The sequence below is a fragment of the Bombus fervidus genome, chromosome 13, assembly GCF_041682495.2.
Source record: "Bombus fervidus isolate BK054 chromosome 13, iyBomFerv1, whole genome shotgun sequence".
Classification (NCBI taxonomy): Eukaryota; Metazoa; Arthropoda; class Insecta; order Hymenoptera; family Apidae; genus Bombus; species Bombus fervidus.
Window position 1 is genome coordinate 10622575 of NC_091529.1, and position 17959 is coordinate 10640533.

At 35.6% G+C, this 17959-nt stretch overlaps 3 protein-coding genes across 4 annotated transcripts in view; all 3 read left to right on the forward strand.

Annotated features, from left to right (window-relative positions):
- Positions 1-4310, forward strand: part of LOC139993807 (uncharacterized) — a 32843-nt gene extending 28533 nt beyond the window's left edge. For both annotated transcript variants that reach the window (XM_072015877.1, XM_072015878.1), the window contains one exon: positions 916-4310. In XM_072015877.1, coding sequence (XP_071871978.1) covers positions 916-1011 — 96 coding nt within the window. In that variant the 3' untranslated portion in view covers positions 1012-4310. The remainder of the gene's footprint in view (positions 1-915) is intronic.
- A 4880-nt stretch (positions 4311-9190) lies between these two features.
- On the forward strand, positions 9191-10207 carry LOC139993808 (uncharacterized). Its single transcript, XM_072015879.1, has 2 exons — positions 9191-9578; positions 9812-10207. Exons 1-2 carry the CDS (start codon positions 9383-9385, stop codon positions 10024-10026), a joined length of 411 nt encoding a protein of 136 aa, XP_071871980.1. The 5' UTR covers positions 9191-9382; the 3' UTR covers positions 10027-10207.
- Positions 10208-13449: 3242 nt separating this feature from the next.
- Betacop (coatomer subunit beta) lies at positions 13450-17959 on the forward strand. Its single transcript, XM_072016068.1, has 10 exons — positions 13450-13592; positions 13763-14177; positions 14253-14586; positions 14664-14952; positions 15028-15368; positions 15457-15721; positions 15880-16247; positions 16364-16808; positions 16881-17116; positions 17326-17959. The coding sequence occupies exons 2-10, from the start codon at positions 13810-13812 to the stop codon at positions 17554-17556; spliced, it is 2877 nt and encodes a 958-aa protein (XP_071872169.1). The 5' UTR covers positions 13450-13592; positions 13763-13809; the 3' UTR covers positions 17557-17959.

Below are 17959 nucleotides of genomic sequence, written 5' to 3' on the forward strand. Positions count from 1 at the left end.
TTTCTTCGGACAGTTCTATCTGAATTTTTAAATTAATCTGTACGAAATAAATATTTCCTCTGGATGAATACCGTTCAACGAATCAGCAGATTTATAATAAAATTTCCATACTGTTACAAAATTATCGAATTATTACAGAAATGAAACGAGATCCAATAATAAGCAAACAAAGATGATAAGGGATTAGATCAGAGTCTCGCGCTGTGTTTGCATTTATTTCCCAGTCTGACGTTCTTATCTTCAACGTGCAATTTTTATCTTCTAAATTACTTTTCTCAATGGTATTTTGCAAACGATACAACATCATTACGATATACCGTATAAATATCACGCGATAGTCTCTCGAGCAATTTTTTTTCCAAATCAATCTTACGTCCAATAAAGGAGAAAGAAACAAAAAATTAAATTTCTCACCCTTTCGTAAAAATCTTCTAATTATCCAATATATTCTTAAAATGCACGAATGTCGATAAAAACTTTACAACTTGATATAAATCTTTATCTTTGCGATGCTGTATCGCAGAATTTATTGAGCGATAGCTTAAAATGTTATCTGCTTAATAATTGATAATCTGACAAATTCTCGAATTATAAAAAACTACGAACGTTTGCGATCTAGGATTAAATAACCAGTCGAAAGAAATTTCTACTTACATGACAGTTTGAAATATTAATTAATTAATAGATTGATAATCAAACAAATTGTCGACCATGAAAATAACGAATATTTGTGTTCTAAGATTAAATAATCGGACTCGCAGAAATGTTAAGTAAACAGTTTCGTACGTTATTTAGTTAATAATCGATAATCAAGCAAATTGCTAATCGTTCGAATTCCAGACGCCTGTATTTTAGAATCGAAGAACGAATTTAAAGGAATTCGTAACTAATAAGAGTTGTTATTTCTGGTTGCAGATGCTAGAGAAGACATCGGGCGTCAAATCGGGTGCGCCATTGAAAAAAGAGGTAGAAACGGAGACGAAAGCAACGGCTCGTGAGGCGCCATTTTGAAGCACCTCTTTCATCTTAGCATCGAACTCTCTGTGTTCTAACTTCTTTCCTCCTTCGTTCGTGCACCCGTCGAGACAGTCGAAGAGACCACGAACTCGAAAAAATCGTAACAAACAAAGAGAGCTAAACGAGCAAAAGAAAGAAAAGCGCGAGAGGGAACAAAATATCTAAGGAAGATGAGGCCAATGGACAAGAAAGCGTGAGGAAGCTGATCCAAGAGGACAGAGGCGGACGAAAGAGAGCGTGCAATCAGTAAGATGTCTAGTCCCATAAAATAGTGAGAAATTGGTCATTGTATTTTCTGGAGTTGTGAAGGAAAAGAGATTAGAGACGAGTAAGAGTAAGTCGTTCGATCGTTCTCCCTTCGAATCTACGGCGCGAATGGTCGACTTGGAAATTTACGATCTAATCTACTCTGCAATTTTTAACATATTAGTCGAGTATTTTACCAAATGGATAAAAAACAGGAAAAAAAATATATAAAAGATGGAGAAAAGATATAAAAAGATGGAAAAAAGATGGTCAATTTTCGTGGATTTCTCGTACATGGGCCATCGCATCGCTTGAAAAACGACGCTCGATGTCTCTGGAAGCAGTGCTCGTGACGCGGAGTATCGACAATTCACGAGTAATCGCGGCTGAATCCGAAAGAAAAAAATGGAGAAGCTATACGTATGTAATAAATTGGAAAAATCGATCCGGGCCATCAGTCGCGCGCGATCTCCTAGAGAAAGACTTAAATCCAGTGTTGTAACACGTCTAACCTAACCCTATACAATAAGTGTATGTATATATATTTTTTTGCTCGATTTTTTCGTTTTATTTTATTTTATTATTATTGTTATTTTTCTTCGTGTCTTTCTCTCTCTTTTTTTTTAACGAGACGCATACACACACACATACATACAAATGTACATACGAGAGATAAGTTTAGTCGGACTCGTTCGCGATTCTTTCTTTTTTTTTTTTTTTTTTTTTTTTTTTATTTTGTTTCTCCGTTTCGTTCCTCTCGTTAAGTTGCCGGTCACTTTCAGCTCCCTTGTCGAACAATGATCTCACTAGTATTAGAGCTAAGGAATTCTACATTTAATAAATTAGTGCTGAACGAACTAGTCACTAAGGACGATGGTAAGAAATACCGAGCAACCGAGAGGCAGACGAAGTATGCGAGGCGATCGGAATTTTCTCGGAGAACAAAGTCAGAATCGCGATTCCTTTTTGGATGATGAGGTTTAGGTGGAAAATTACTCGCTTCGTTTTTATTTGCGCGTCTATTTGAATAGAAAGAAGTCAATCTGGCCTTTAATACCCCTATTGCGTTTAATAAATTTTACGTGATTTAATCGTTTCCTTAAATCAATGTATTTTTTTCTTTTGTATGAAATTTTAATGGAGATTTTTCTTTTTTTTTTTTTGGTCTTGTTGATCGAGATAAATTTCTAAGATTTTGACGAATTTCCATTATTATCTAATACGATAGGAGGGTTAAAAAAAATCACAGGAATAATGGAATAAGTTTGGTAATAAAACAAATGAAATCTTACAATTTACGTATCCTATGATTATCCTATTCGATTCAATTCACCAACATCATTAACTAGTAAATTATTGCGAGTAAGAACATGCAATAGCGCTGTATCTTTCGCAAATCAAAGAATTCACTTCTATAGAGTCGAGCTTAGATTCTGCGTGACTCCGAACCATTCGACAATTTCCAAAATCTCACAATTTAAATACCGTAACACGCAATTACCGCTTAACATTACGAACAGTAGAACCAATTCTCCAATAAAATTGGACAGATTGACTTCTGAATAGTTGGAATCGCTTAATACAATTATGTAAAAGAGCAAGAGGAAAGCTCTCTGAATTTTTCAGCCTGAACAGCGTTGATTCTTGTTCTGCATGAAAAGAAGAGAAACTGTTCCACAGCATTGGAATTATTTCGAGGCAAAATCGAACGATTTAAAAATTTGTTTGAACTGCCGAGTTTCGCGAAATATCATTGCACGAATATTGCGTTCCGGAAAGGACAAACTCGATAAGACGAAAGAGGAAAGTGAAAAAGAAATGCAATTGTGTATTGCGAATTGAAACACGACTAAATAGGTATGTAGATGTAAATAAACGGATATATCTGCGATAGAAAATAGCCGTGTCGTTTAACAACGTTCAATTTTGCCTCCGTACTGTATAGTGAGATACTCGAGGCACGCTCGAACGATGCATAATAATTCGAGGGTCGCGAACCACCAGATGTGTTTGACGTCATTCGCCACTAGTTTCCAGTTGTATTAGTTAATTTATTTAATTCGACTCTCGACTCTGAACGCTCGAGTGTGCCATTTCAAATTCTACTGTTTCGAGAGTATACGTAACGGGTAGCGTATACGGACTTAGCGAAGTATCGAAAGAAGTATAGCGAAACATTTGAAAAATTCTATAGTAATGATTATTTGTATCGCTATTTTTTAATAAAAAATAGAAAAATATGAATAATTATTATTATGGTACATGTATATATTTTTTTAATATTAGGTGTGTAAATAAATTCGATGTATCTAGATTTAATAACTTTTTTATAGGTAATTATTTTAGATTTAAATATTTTCCTCTCTTGTAAATTTCTTATAAATGTATAAATATCCTTTGAAGGAGCATCGTTCGTAACTGTGCCTGACAATCTTGAATATGGATTAGAAGATTAAAAATTAATACAGAAATTATTTTAACGATGAAATTAGTATTATATTCCTGAATAAAGCATTCGATAAACTTTCGTCGATATCGCATCGATTTAATTTACACGCCTATGTATTAAAACGCACGAAATGCGAATAAATTTTCTTAAATAATAAAAGTCCAGATGTAACATATAAAACGTTGATAAGTCTAGTGTAAAAATATTAGAAAATTCATTATACTTCTTCCACCAAGTATTCATAAATATCATTTCACAAGCGCATTTATGTACATAGTTTCTCATTTTCTCGTCACTCATGTTCAATCACTGTAAATAAATCCTACATTCGCCACGGGTCCTGTATAACGAGAAACGATTTACATATTTATATCAATCGAATAGTTACTTGTTCGCAATCTCATTCCTCCTTCCTGTTCTGTCACGTCTATCATAGAAGATTGCGATTCATGCGAGACACGTGGCGAGTTCTTGCGTAACCGGCTTGCAGATAGCGATGGGATCGATTTTCGCGTGCTGTCAAAACATATTCATGGAGATTGTTGTCCAGTTCTATCTGCTAGAATTTGCATAAAAAATACACGAACGCTTAAACTGACACATTTTTGTTCGATTTTTTTTTACCCTTCGAGATTTTTCATACTCATTTTACCCACTCATTTTACCTTTTCTCCTGCTCCAAAATATTTGTTAATTATAATATTTACAACGAACAGAACGATGTATTTCATTCTTGCGATCTTTTAATCCGCACTCTTTCGAAGCTTTAATCTAAACTCGAGGGTGGAAATCCAAAATTCAATTTGAAAACGTGGTTTATGGTTGATGGTTTGATATCTTTCTCTTAAGTATCTACAATTGGAAAAAATTATCTCTAGGATTTAATGTCCCCTGGCTTTTGTATCGCACAGAAGGTGAACAGGCTCCCTCGATGATAGATAATCCGATATACCTATCAAGTAGGTGAAATTGGAAGGAAACGCAATACCTTTACCTGACGCTAGAACTATCGGAATGGTGAAAGTGACAAATTTATAATTCTTCGTAGAAATTTTACATATTCCGACGATTTGAACGATTCTTTTGCAAAATATATGAATAAAAGCTCATCTTGTCCCTTGCATTATAATTTCATCGTATGCTATCCATTTTGATTTTCTTTTATTACAAATTTTTTGTACTTTATCTTTTATCAGTATTTCTAGTACGGAGTCGTAATACGTTCTAAAATCTCGAAACCTATATTATATTTTATATAGTTATAGGATATTTAGGATAGAATTTCTAGGATATTTGTTAGGCAGAAATCGAAGAAAATGGTTTTATAGTAGACAACGTTAATTAGTAAGTGCCTGTAACGTAATATATTTCATAAAAAATAATTAGCTTTTATACAGCCAATTGCCTAATTTTGAAAAACCTAGTAGAAATTAATAGATTTCAAAGGGAACGTTCGCCAAGTGTCTTTTGTAGAAGAATTATTGTTTCTGAGAATGTATTTTGGCGCATCTTATGGCAGATTGAACCATTAACAGGTCACGTTGATGCCAACGTGTCGAACACGCTAGGCGCGCACAAAGAGCGTGAACGAGCACAGCCTCCTCGTTCTCTGGCCAGTAGAAAGATGTTTGAGAATTCGGTCTTTATTAGGCGATCTCGTGACAGATAACACGCGGCACTCTGTGGTGCTTCTTTAAAATCAGAAATCGCTCTTGTTAGCACGCTTGTAGTTAAGAATTATTATCCACTTGTTACTCGAATCTGTAATACCTACTTTGGCCGAGAAATACGAATTCCTATAAAATAAGGAGAAAATCCTGGAATTCATAGAATTTAATAATCGTCAATCGTGTTCATTCCCTAACGGAGATCAACGATATAAAGACAAGATATTAAGCATTTAAAAAAATTGAATCTTCGTGAAATATTAATATCGCATAAACTTTTTATACAAGGGAATCATGGTTTGGTTCGAAGTTATTGAAAATGTATTGATCGGATCAAAGAGCGACTTTGGGCAAAAAGAGGAAACTTTCACATACAGATTTGCTCAAAAGTTACAAGACGATTTATCGTTATTAGACTATAGATGTTTGTGTAATTATAGAAAATTTGAGCAAAGGATCGAAGATGCACCGAAAGAATTTTTCACTTAGTTCGCGATAGAAATATCACGTTAGAAGTTGAAAGTATTTTTATCAGTTCGATAATAAGAGAGGCTAGAAAGATTTGCAGAAACGTTAAAAATCCAATATTCTTCAAATTGCAAAGCATAAATTCCGAGAATATAGCACACTGCACTCGCTCTCCTCTCTATAAAACCAGAATTTATAAAACCATAACCTTCAACAAGCAAAGGCGATATTAATTATTACGACGTGTATAACGGCCGTTTCGAGGAGTACTTTACAGATCCAAAAATACGGTCTTTGAAAGCGCGCAATACCACACGACACGCGTTGTTCTAGGCGCAGAAATAAACTTTACGACTACTCGCAAAATCTGTTTCTCCGTGACGCAGGGATACGAAAGAAAAAAAACAAAAGAAACGACGTCTTAGACGAATGACAAAAGTGAAAGAAACTTTTATTATCCGAAAGATTTACGTTTGCTGTTGTATGTTCGTTTCGATCCCATCACTACCTGCACGATGCCCATTATTCCGGCAGCTATTAACCGCTGCACACGGTTCGCTTGTAAATTGGATGATAGTAGCAAACCCACTACGGGACATCGTTTCTCTCTCGCAATCCTCCGTGCGAGTGCACTTTCGGCCACAAGCACAGTGCGGAATGCAGTCGACGAAAAACGAAATAAACATTGTTCGATCTTAATCTTATTAGTCGATGAATATCATCGGTCTTTGAGTAAAGAATATGTAAGTAAATAATAAATGTAAGCAATAATTCCCTCGATGATCGATAGAGGATTAGTAAGAATCGTTCGTACATCGGAATCTAATCGCTTGAAGATTCGCTCACTCGATAGTTATATTCTTGTTTGTCAATTCTCGTTGTGATTTTAATCTCCAATTAAAAAGTCCCTTCCCTTCTTTGAAGAATAAAAAAAGAAATGGTCCAAACCACGACTGTAATTTTTATCGTTCCGAATCAACAAGATATTGTATTACATTGTTATGTAAGTTTTGTCCCGCTATAAACTGTTACGCTGTATGTTGTTAATCTTTTTAACGAAAATCATTCGTAACCGCGACTCGATCGAAGAGTGAATTTCTGACGCCTATTGTAAGAAAATTTTTTAAGCGACACAAAAATTCTGCTCTTTGTCAAATGTCAGCGCAATATCTGACGAAACGGAAGGGAAAGAAAATGATTTCTGCGTGATACTTACGAAAGAACGGTAAGATTGTTCCTGGTATCGGCGCTATTTACTTAAACGTCATCGCGTGTAGTTAGACAAAGAGGTAGCCATTCAAGACATCTCAACTGAGCCAGGGAGCCAGACAAACACTCACTTCGCATCCCCTGGTATCGAATTTCGAGGAAGCTGCACATTGTATCCATCTTTTGATCTTTGCCCTCGATCCTCGTTGAAATGTCGCGCTGCGAAACGTCAGAATGTGGCCTGCAAACCTGCGAAAGCGGCCTCAGGACGTGCGAACCTGTTCCGAGAACGTTGCCCGCGAATGCGACCTCCGAACGTGCGTATCTAATGTGCGAACATGGTCTGTGAACATGGCCCACGAACCTGGTCCGCGGACGTGGCCTGCGAGCGTGCGAATGTGACTTGCGAACGTGCCAACGTGCATACCTAATCTGCGAACATGGCCTGCGAACATGGCCTGCGAACCTGATCTGCGAACGTGGTCTACCAGCGTGCGAGTACGACCTGCGAACGTTGCCAGTGAATTTTTATTTTTGTTCTCAATCGTCATTGGAATGTCTCATTCTGCTAACTATCTGCGGATGATGCATGGAGTGCAAAACTCGAAACGCGTAAGATCGTTCGACTTTTCATCCAAGATCTCTTGCTTTCATAAAGAATTCGTTCTCAGATCGTTTCTTTAATTAATTCGAACGTACAAATTTTTGGTCGCGAAATTGGCAAGTAAAATTTTGTATTAGCTTCGTACACGTGCATTGTACATACATGGGCGATGATGTATTAATTTTGTTTAAATGCAGCGATTATTAGTAAGTCGTAAATGGTGTTCTATTATTCGAATAGAGATAAGGAGAGTATGAATCAATGCTAGAGTGTCTCAACCCTTGAGATTAATGGGATATGTCTCAAGGCAATTTTCATAAGCAACGCTGAGAGTCGTTATAATTTTGAAACCACGCGTCGAGATATATTGGACATATGTATGCATGAGTCTCTCAGAAGCGAAATTTGACGTTCAATTTGATTATCCGTGTAAATGATTAGCGTGCAACTGCCCGAAAGAGATCAGATTATCACTAAACTGCGGATTTGTATGCAAATGAATATTTTTATGAACGTAGTTTGGAAAATGAAAAAAATAGCAAATTGAAAATCAAGGCTCGACAAATGGTTCTCCCAAGTTCGATTATAAACTCCAAAATATTGCAGAGGAGAGTTTTGCTCTGTTTGCGAAACCTATCGTCGTATGGTGTAATTTTCTTTACAAATTCACCAGTGTGTTTGCAAAGGTTAATTGCATTCTTTTTAAGTGCAATTGGGCATTTATTCGATATTTATTTGTAAATATACAGCGTGTATTTATTAAATGACTATTCGTATTTATATTTCGATGTCGTAACACCGTAATGCGTCTCGAGGTGAAATTACGTTATGTCTTAAAAAGTTTGAATATTTTGCTTACTTCTGCAAGAGAATAAGTACGTAGGACGATCCACATTGTTGCGATATTCCAGTTGCGTTCCATGACTTTACGACAAAATATTTCAAACAAGAGCTCAATTTATAATGTAAACGTAAAAGCATTACGATGCAAATAAATGAAATATGTTTTCGAAATTTCAACTATGGTAATTCATTTTTCATTCGAAATTAATAAATTTTGTTTCAGAAGCTTCGTTATTGAATTATCAAAAACAGCCTAAACATTGCGGTGATCTACAAATAAATCACTGTAAATTGTATAAATAAATTTTTACTTTTAGTTAATTTAAAATGTCGAGGAATCTAAAAGCTTATAAAGTATTAACATCCGTGAATAATAAACGAAAATGAATAATACGATGGAGAAATGAATAATAAATGATAATATAAAGAGAATATATGTGGATAATAATACAATAATAATATACAAATAATAAACACTAATAACGATAAACAATAATGGATTATAATAAATCAATAATGAACGCACTTGTCCGTAGGAACGCGTTACTTCAACTGCAATCATCCAAAACTCGAATGGCGTCATAATTAATACGTAATAATTCCATCTATACCCATTCTTGACCTCAATAACATTTTTAGTGACGATAAAACGATAAACCGAACAGAAAATCCAACTATCCAATTAAAACAAACCCGATTGCAAAGTCGGTCTGGCGACACGTTCAAGCTGATAGCTTTCTCGTTAAAAGTACGAAGGACCGTGGTTAATATATGGAGTAACCGAAAGACCGGCGAATCGACGATCTCGATTTCCCGATTCGAGGAAACAGCTGTTTCGTTATTTGTTGCAAGTCAGTCGACGCAGTATCATCGGTGGATATGTGTCAGATTCGAGTGGCGTTATTCACGACGATGTTGCTGACGATGGTCGAGATCTCGATAGCCGACACGATAAGCCAACTCTCCTTACAGTGTAAAAACGTCGCCAGAGATGCGATTATGAATAGCTGCAAGGGAGAAAGGATAAAACGATCCTCGGAGAATGTCCAGCTATTGCTTCGTTATCTACGCAATGGTAATGTTCCACATGGTTGTTTATATTTATATTGGTAGGAATTTTTTAATTTTCTATTAACACGAATCTTTGAATATTCAATTTTGAATATTGAAAGTTGAATGTTTAAAGCCAGTTGAAAATTATTTCTTTTCTCATGCAACAATGTTTAGTGTATATGTATTTTCTTCGTAATGGTTTACCAAATCAGGAATATAAAAGATTAACGAACCGAAAATTGATTTCCTTTACAGAGGATGACGATGTTTCACAGAGTCCAGAAAATCTCCTCGGCTTCAGCTTAAGCTCTGACGAATTGCAAGAACTTCTGAATGAGATCGGCTACAGAATGCCAAGAAATTCGGAGAGTCTGAGCAGGAAGATCTTCCAAAGCGTTGCCATGAAATGCTGCCCGAATCCGAAATTATGCTACGATAATCCAGGAATAATTCCTTGCATGGGATATTAACGACAACCTTGCGGTTCATTATTCAACCTTTTTACAGTTTAGTAATTAATCGCGAGATTATCATTGACATGCCATGCGAGGAACTTTAGTAATTTTTATAATTTTAGCACGAAAGAAAGTTTAGTCATTTTCGAACAGAAAATCCGAATGACGACTGTTACACGATCGATCGTACTTAAATTTTCAGAATCTTTAAGAATCTTTGAATAAAGTACTTGTTGACTAAGATGTTGTGTTTTGTCTAAAGATTTTCCTCACTTTATTCAAGTCAATATAAATTGTATTTCATTTTATATTCGCACACATAGTAGATAATAAGTTTTCCACTTCGAAATAATTATATCGTTACAACAGAGGAAGGTAGAATTTTGAAGAATGAATGGTTAAGCGAGATAATTGCCGGCTTAATACACTTTCTTATCATTACGTCATTAAAAAAACGTAAGAAATTCGAACATATATGTATAAGTAATCTTACACTGTTTGATCACGTATTAAAGTGTTTAACTCTACAGGAATTTGGATAAATTGTTCAACCTTTATCGTTGATTTATCCTTTCACAAATTTCTCAATCTCGCTGTTAGCGTCGAACTTCTTAAAAGCTAACCGATTTATTTCCACAAGTTTATTCATTGCGAGAAGATGGTGTTAATACGGTGAAACTTCATCTATCTAAAGGTAAACTGCTACGAAAAATCGTAGTTAATGGAAAGAATCGATTATTATTATAGAAATTATCATCCGAGCTACTAGTCTTTCTATAGATGCGGTTGAATAAAATCGCAAGAAAAGCTGGACGAAAGTAACGTTTACGACATTCCCTCTCCTCTACATTTCAATTTACAGAGTTAATTGAAATTGCTTCAGGGGCATTAAATTATATGCATAGACCGTGAAACGATGAAACGAAATACCAATTACAAGCGGAAACTGAATCGCTCGAAACGAGACAATAGCTCGTTCAACTATAGAAAATGATTCGGGCGATCGAAACAACAAAGGAGACGCCGACAGCGTGACGAACGCGAAGCTCTTTGTGGCAATAATGAGTGATATTCCCGACGATCGGGCTGAAACTCCGTGAAACTACGCCAATAAGAGATAAAAAAGGACGGTGCCGATTATGGCGGAGAGATGGCCAGAACGAGTTAAACGCGTGTCTGACCCCCTTCGTGCGTGCAACGCCCGGTGCAATAGAAGTTAATCGAAAAAAGTAGGTAAGACAGAGACGAGAAGCAATTGAGGATCGGCTCCGGCGTCACGTCGAGACGCTTGCAATTAGCCGGCGCGCGCGCGATCTAGCCGCTAATTTCGTCTGACGCCATAAAATCGCTTCATCGAGCTGGAATCTCGAAAAATTAACAGCGACCACCAATAGGAATTTCTCTAATCGTGTCTAACGAGATCGATTGCTTTTCGCTGGTTAATGGTTTATATCAGGTTGTTCCAAGACTTTCTTTCGTTTTATAGGAAAATAATAGATGCATTTTATCCATTTTTTATTGTCCACCTATTATTTCCTTATAAAACGAAAGAAACTTTTGAGACAACCTAATATCCACGCAGAAATATTCTGTAAATTTTTAATATTTGCCATGGAAAATTTGTACGGCTACAAGTACATGTATTATATAAGATATTTTTATTGGTTCATGAAACGATGTGTAACGTATGATATAGAATAACGTAACGATATAATATAAAATTATGTAATATTTAGGTATTATGAAGTTTCATTAATGTAATGGTTTCACTGAATATCGATGTTTATCGATGTAATGAATAATCGAAAAAAGTTTGTTTCATATTACACAATTTGCTGTTACGGATGTGTACTCTTAATCCGCTTGAAGATATTAGCCTGTTTCCATATAGATCATAATCCGATTACGATTGAAATTCGCTCCAGTATTTGCTTTTATTCTTTCGACAACGAAACAAGGTTCTCTTATTACAATAAGATTTGATTGATTTTTGAAAACCAATTAAAAGCTTCCGTACTTATAATTCTTTCGATTTGATGCTTTTTTTCTTAATTTTTTCAACTTCACGAAAATAATATTCGCAGCAAAATGCGAAGAAAACATAAAAGGAAATTGGTTTCACATATGTTAAATGGAAAATTTTTAAAGGTATACGTCATCCTCAATAAAATTTTACGTGGATGTTCATTATTCAAAAAGAAAGATATGCCTGCCAGTCATAGAGATCTGATCACGTATACATATATGGTAATATGTCATATGGTCATTCTGTTTATCAATGAAAAATGCTGTAATTATTCGAAACGCAACATTATTATTTTTGAATATTCTATATAAGTGATAACGCGATTATGCAACAGCCTCGAGCGATTCTATTTGCAACAAAATGACTGCAATGCCATAAAGCAAAATAATATCCACTTTTCTTGCAAGAATTAAATCGCTAAATTATTGTTTCGTTTTTATTCTCTTTAATAGTGGAATTGTTCAAAGTATTTTTATCGCGTGTAATACTTCGTTGGTGAAGTTCGCGAACGGGTTATTCGCTTATTTGAACGCAGTTGCAATCTATTTAGTTCAGTTTGTTTTCTAGGTCAGTAGTGTTCCACTTGAGGCAGTTCGCTAATCGAGATGGTTTATCTTTGAAGGAAATAAATTAATAATATTTAGTAACAATGTATCTCGTTCGATTAATAGGTTAAACGCTTTATTTAGTAAGTATACGCTTTATTTCTTGTTTTTTCCTTCCGTACTTTCATTTCGGAATTATTTGGGGAAACAATTTTAATTGTACATTTTTTTTTTACGAATCTTTGCGTGAAAACAAAGATAAGATGCAAGTGAATACGTGCTTTTCAACAGAATTGTAATTTAATCAGATAGTTCGATTAATTATGGAAATTAAGAAATTTTTAAAAAACATTTAAATGTTTGTAATTTGTAATACATTTATTATTGGATCTTTAAATTTGTTATTAGATCTTTAGCAAAATTTCAACTCGTACCAATTTAAAACACAAATTTTTGCCTCAATAATATTAATAATTAAATTAACATACATTTTACTTTTATATTCATCTAAAACAATCGTCTCTTTAATATTAAATACAATTAAGAAAATGACGTGTTTACGTATTTTCTGTGATCAGTGACATTTAATAACTTTGTAAGAAGTACGAACAATTCAATATTACGTAAGTATAAACATTCTTCAGCGTATGATTTACATACAGATTTTATAAAAACATTTCTTCGTACATTTGTATTAAAACATGATCGTTTGTTGTTTTAAAATCGAAGTACCGTAGAATTAAAGAAGAAAGAATGACAGTAAATCTTATATTTGCATAAAAACAAGATATAAAGAATATTTTAAAAAAGAAATAAAATGACGAATTCAAAAATATGTGATATACGTGGAAAGCGTAGACCGTGGCGCTATCTATTCCTAATCCGAATTGTCCCCTTGTGCAGGGGTTTGACACGTATGCTGTTTTCCTTGTTTCGGGATTCGTATATGTCAGTTGACCAGTTGAAAGATATTGTTGCTTTTTGTTACTGCACGATTTTCTTTTGATCAGGTATGTCAAGCTCGATAAACACAATCTATAGTATCGTCTTCAATATGGCAAAGTAAAGGTATAGTGGAGGGCAACTTAACCTCACTTTCAATGTATTTTCCGAATAATATATTACACGATCGATTTTGATTATTCACTCGCAAATTATACACAGATTTCTTAATTTTCAGGTCGTAGAAGAAAAAGATTTCTGACATAGTGTAGAGTAACCGCAAAAATGAGTACTATAGCTGAACAACCTTGCTATACTTTAATAAACGTACCAACTGATACTGAACCATTAAACGAACTTCAGTTAAAACAAGATCTGGAGAAAGGCGATGTTCAAACAAAAATCGATGCTCTTAAGAAAACCATTCACATGATTTTGAGCGGAGAACGCTTGCCTGGACTTTTGATGACTATCATTAGATTCGTATTACCATTACAGGATCATACCATAAAGAAGCTGCTTTTGATATTCTGGGAAATTGTACCCAAAACTTCTCCCGATGGAAAATTGCTTCAGGAAATGATTTTAGTTTGCGATGCTTATAGAAAGGATTTGCAGCATCCTAATGAGTTTGTTAGAGGATCTACTTTAAGGTATTAATATATCAATCGCTCTACTTTAGTTGTTGAAATTCTAGACTAATTTAAAAATATGCTTGTATATTTCAGATTCTTGTGCAAATTGAAGGAACCAGAACTTCTGGAGCCTCTAATGCCCGCAATAATTGCGTGTTTAGAGCATAGGCACTCTTACGTTAGACGTAACGCAGTCCTGGCCATTTTTACTATTTACAGAAATTTTGAATTTCTTATACCAGATGCTCCAGAATTAATAGCAAAATATTTAGAGGGAGAACAGGATATGTCTTGTAGGAGAAATGCATTCCTGATGTTGTTACATGCTGATCAGAGCAGAGCACTGGCTTATTTAGCAGCTTGTTTGGATCAAGTGCCCAGCTTTGGCGATATATTGCAATTGGTTATTGTAGAATTAATTTACAAGGTGCATATATTTTAAACAAGCTCCTACTGGTAGTAAAAAATCGAATTCCAGATATTAATAAACGTATATTTTTATAGGTTTGTCTTGCAAATCCGTCAGAGAGAGCTCGTTTTATCAGATGCATCTATAGTTTGTTAAATTCACCCAGTGCTGCTGTACGTTATGAAGCAGCTGGTACTTTGGTTACACTCTCCAGTGCTCCTACGGCGATCAAGGCTGCAGCTTCGTGCTACATCGAATTAGTTGTTAAAGAAAGCGATAATAATGTTAAATTGATTGTTTTGGATCGTTTGATCGCAATGAAGGATAGTCCTGTTTATGAGAGGGTCCTTCAAGATTTGGTGATGGATGTACTCAGGGTTCTAGGTAGATTTCCGAAGACAAATAAAACTAGTAACTCAAAATATAAAAAATTGCTTAAGGCTTTAATTCATACTTTAGGTTCTCCAGCATTGGAAGTTAGAACAAAAACATTAGCTCTAGCGATGGATTTGGTAACAACCCGCACGATCGAGGAAATGGTACAATTACTGAAGAAAGAAGTGCTTAGAACAGCTGGTGGAGAACACGAAGACGCTGGTCGATATCGACAATTACTCGTTAGAACACTACATGCTTGCTCTATCAAATTCTCGGACGTGGCGGCTACAGTAATTCCAGTATTAACAGATTTCTTGTCTGAGAATAACGAGGCCGCTGCTACTGACGTTCTTGTGTTTGTTCGCGAAGCTATCCAGCGATTTGAAAATCTCAGACCGCTTATTGTAGAGAAACTGCTTGAGGTACGTATTAAAGAAGTAAAAATTAACATATTAGTATTCGTTTTCATATCTCAACAAATCAGTTTTTAATCTTGCGTTTTATGTATAGGTATTTCCACATATAAGATCGGTAAAGGTACACAGAGCAGCGTTGTGGATTCTTGGTGAATATGCAACGTCGAAAGAAGACATAGAAGCTGTACTGAGTCGTATACGGGCTGCTTTAGGAGAATTACCATTATTGGAAGCGGAGAATAAACGTCAGGCTGGTGAGAAATCAACAGAAGATGGAAGCGCACAAGCTACACCGGCACAGTTGGTCACGTCAGATGGCACATATGCTAGTCAGAGTGCATTTAGTGCGGCGTCCACACGTAATTATTTATTACCATTTACCTAAGTACTTTAATATGTTGTTGTTTTTTTCACTAGAAAATGATTAAAATATTTTTTTTCTTCAACAAAAAAGAAAAGAGCCGATCTATTTATTGATTTCAGACACTTTATAACATTTATTTTTCTAATATTACAGGTAAGAAAGAAGAAAAACGTCCAGCATTAGTTCAGTACATGATGGAAGGTGACTTCTTCATAGGCGCGTCTTTAGCTACAACCTTATCTAAATTAGCGCTTCGTTATAAGAGTCTTGAAACAGACGTGCAAAAGAGCAATCGTATGCAGGCTGAAGCGATGTTCGTGATGTCCAGCGTAATGCAGTTGGGTCGTTCGGGTCTCCCTGCTAAAGCAATAACGCACGATGATGCAGAACGTTTGTCCTTATGCTTGAGATCATTGGCTTGCCCGACGACACTTGTACAGAAAGTTTTCACAGAGGGATGTCGTGAAGCTCTTGGCAGAATGCTGACAGCGAAAGCTGAAGAAGATTCACAGAATCAAAAGGTTCTTTTTCAAATCTACCTAATATATTCTTCCTTAATTCTTATATAGTCTTGGTCTCAGTACTAGTGCCATATAAATATTTTTAATGCAAGTAGTACATTCTTTTGTTCATACAGGCAAAGGAGAAGCCAGGTAGCGTTGTTCAAGTAGACGACGCGATACAATTCTTACAGTTGAGCCGTGGTTCGGACTTGACAGGTGGAGCTGGTGACGTATTCGAACAAAGTTTGAGTGCTGCTGTCGCTGGAAGATCCGGTACTAGTGGAGATACGCAAACTCCCAGTGCTTTGAGCAAGGTTACCCAATTAACTGGCTTCTCAGACCCTGTTTACGCAGAAGCTCTCGTTCATGTTAATCAATACGACATTGTACTAGATGTATTAATCGTTAATCAGACCGAAGATACTCTACAGAATTGCACGTTAGAGCTTGCTACGATGGGTGATTTGAAACTTGTAGAGAGACCGCAGCCTATTGTGCTTGCTCCTCGAGACTTCACAAGCATTATGGCAAATGTGAAAGTGGCATCCACAGAAAATGGAATAATATTTGGAAATATAGGTAGTGAATAAAGATTCGTGCTGCTACTTTGTTTATCAAAGACATATAAGAACGTGAATCATCGATTTTCAGTATACGACGTATTCGGCGCGGGATCTGATAGAAGCGTAGTGGTGTTGAATGACATACATATCGATATCATGGATTATATAGTGCCAGCAACGTGTACCGACCTGGAATTCAGACAAATGTGGGCAGAATTCGAATGGGAGAACAAGGTGTCTGTAAATACGACGCTGTCAGACTTGAGGGAGTACCTCGCTCACTTACTAAAATCTACAAATATGCGCTGTCTCACTCCAGAAAAGGTACTGTACTTTAAATTTAATTTTTTTAATAAATATGTATATATGTATATATATATATTTTTCATGAAACTTTAATCAACTTTAAAAATAGCGAAACAAAATTATAGCAAGATTCTTAAAAAAAGGAAACATCTGCATTGTCATTAACGGTGGCATGCAAAACCTTAAATGTCAAATTTCTAAAAATAGGAGAACAAATATATTTTCAGGCCCTTTCTGGACAGTGTGGTTTCATGGCAGCGAACATGTACGCGAAATCGATATTCGGTGAGGATGCATTGGCGAATATGTCCATCGAGAAGCCACTGAACAAACCAGATGCTCCAGTGGTCGGTCACATCCGTATTAGAGCGAAAAGTCAAGGCATGGCGCTGTCGTTAGGGGACAAAATCAGTTCTACGCAGAAAGGTCCACAAAGCAAAGTGGTGCAAGCCGCTTAGAGAGTATAGTTACTTGACCCATGGTATCCTCAGTATTCAAGTTATTTCCAAGGTGGAAAAAACGTGTAGCCAATCGAGTTCGTTCAGGTGAAAGAACACGTAAAATACTGTCAAAATGGCAGTAGCCATCTGCCTTCGTCAATTCCATGATTCAAAGTTTCTTCGAACGTCACGATGTTGAGATATATTTTATACGATTAGTGCATTAACTTATGCGTTCTTTCAGTTTTGTTTCCTCGTGACCAGCGCCATCGAACCACGATACCGATTGTACCCGTGAGCGAAGAAATATATACATATACGATACTTTAGCTGTACAAGCTTGTATTTTATTCCGTTAAATTGACGTTTCCAATACATACACATATTTTTTAAGAAATAAAAAATGAATACTTTACACCGT

Bases quoted from the DNA above. Each gene is read 5' to 3' on its own strand.
- LOC139993808 (XM_072015879.1), top strand. From the start codon at position 9,383: ATGTGTCAGATTCGAGTGGCGTTATTCACGACGATGTTGCTGACGATG. The intron at 9,579-9,811 runs GTAATGTTCCAC...TTTCCTTTACAG, and splicing joins GCTTCGTTATCTACGCAATG to AGGATGACGATGTTTCACAG.
- Betacop (XM_072016068.1), top strand. From the start codon at position 13,810: ATGAGTACTATAGCTGAACAACCTTGCTATACTTTAATAAACGTACCA. The intron at 14,953-15,027 runs GTAGATTTCCGA...TTCATACTTTAG, and splicing joins GGATGTACTCAGGGTTCTAG to GTTCTCCAGCATTGGAAGTT. The intron at 15,722-15,879 runs GTAATTATTTAT...CTAATATTACAG, and splicing joins ATTTAGTGCGGCGTCCACAC to GTAAGAAAGAAGAAAAACGT.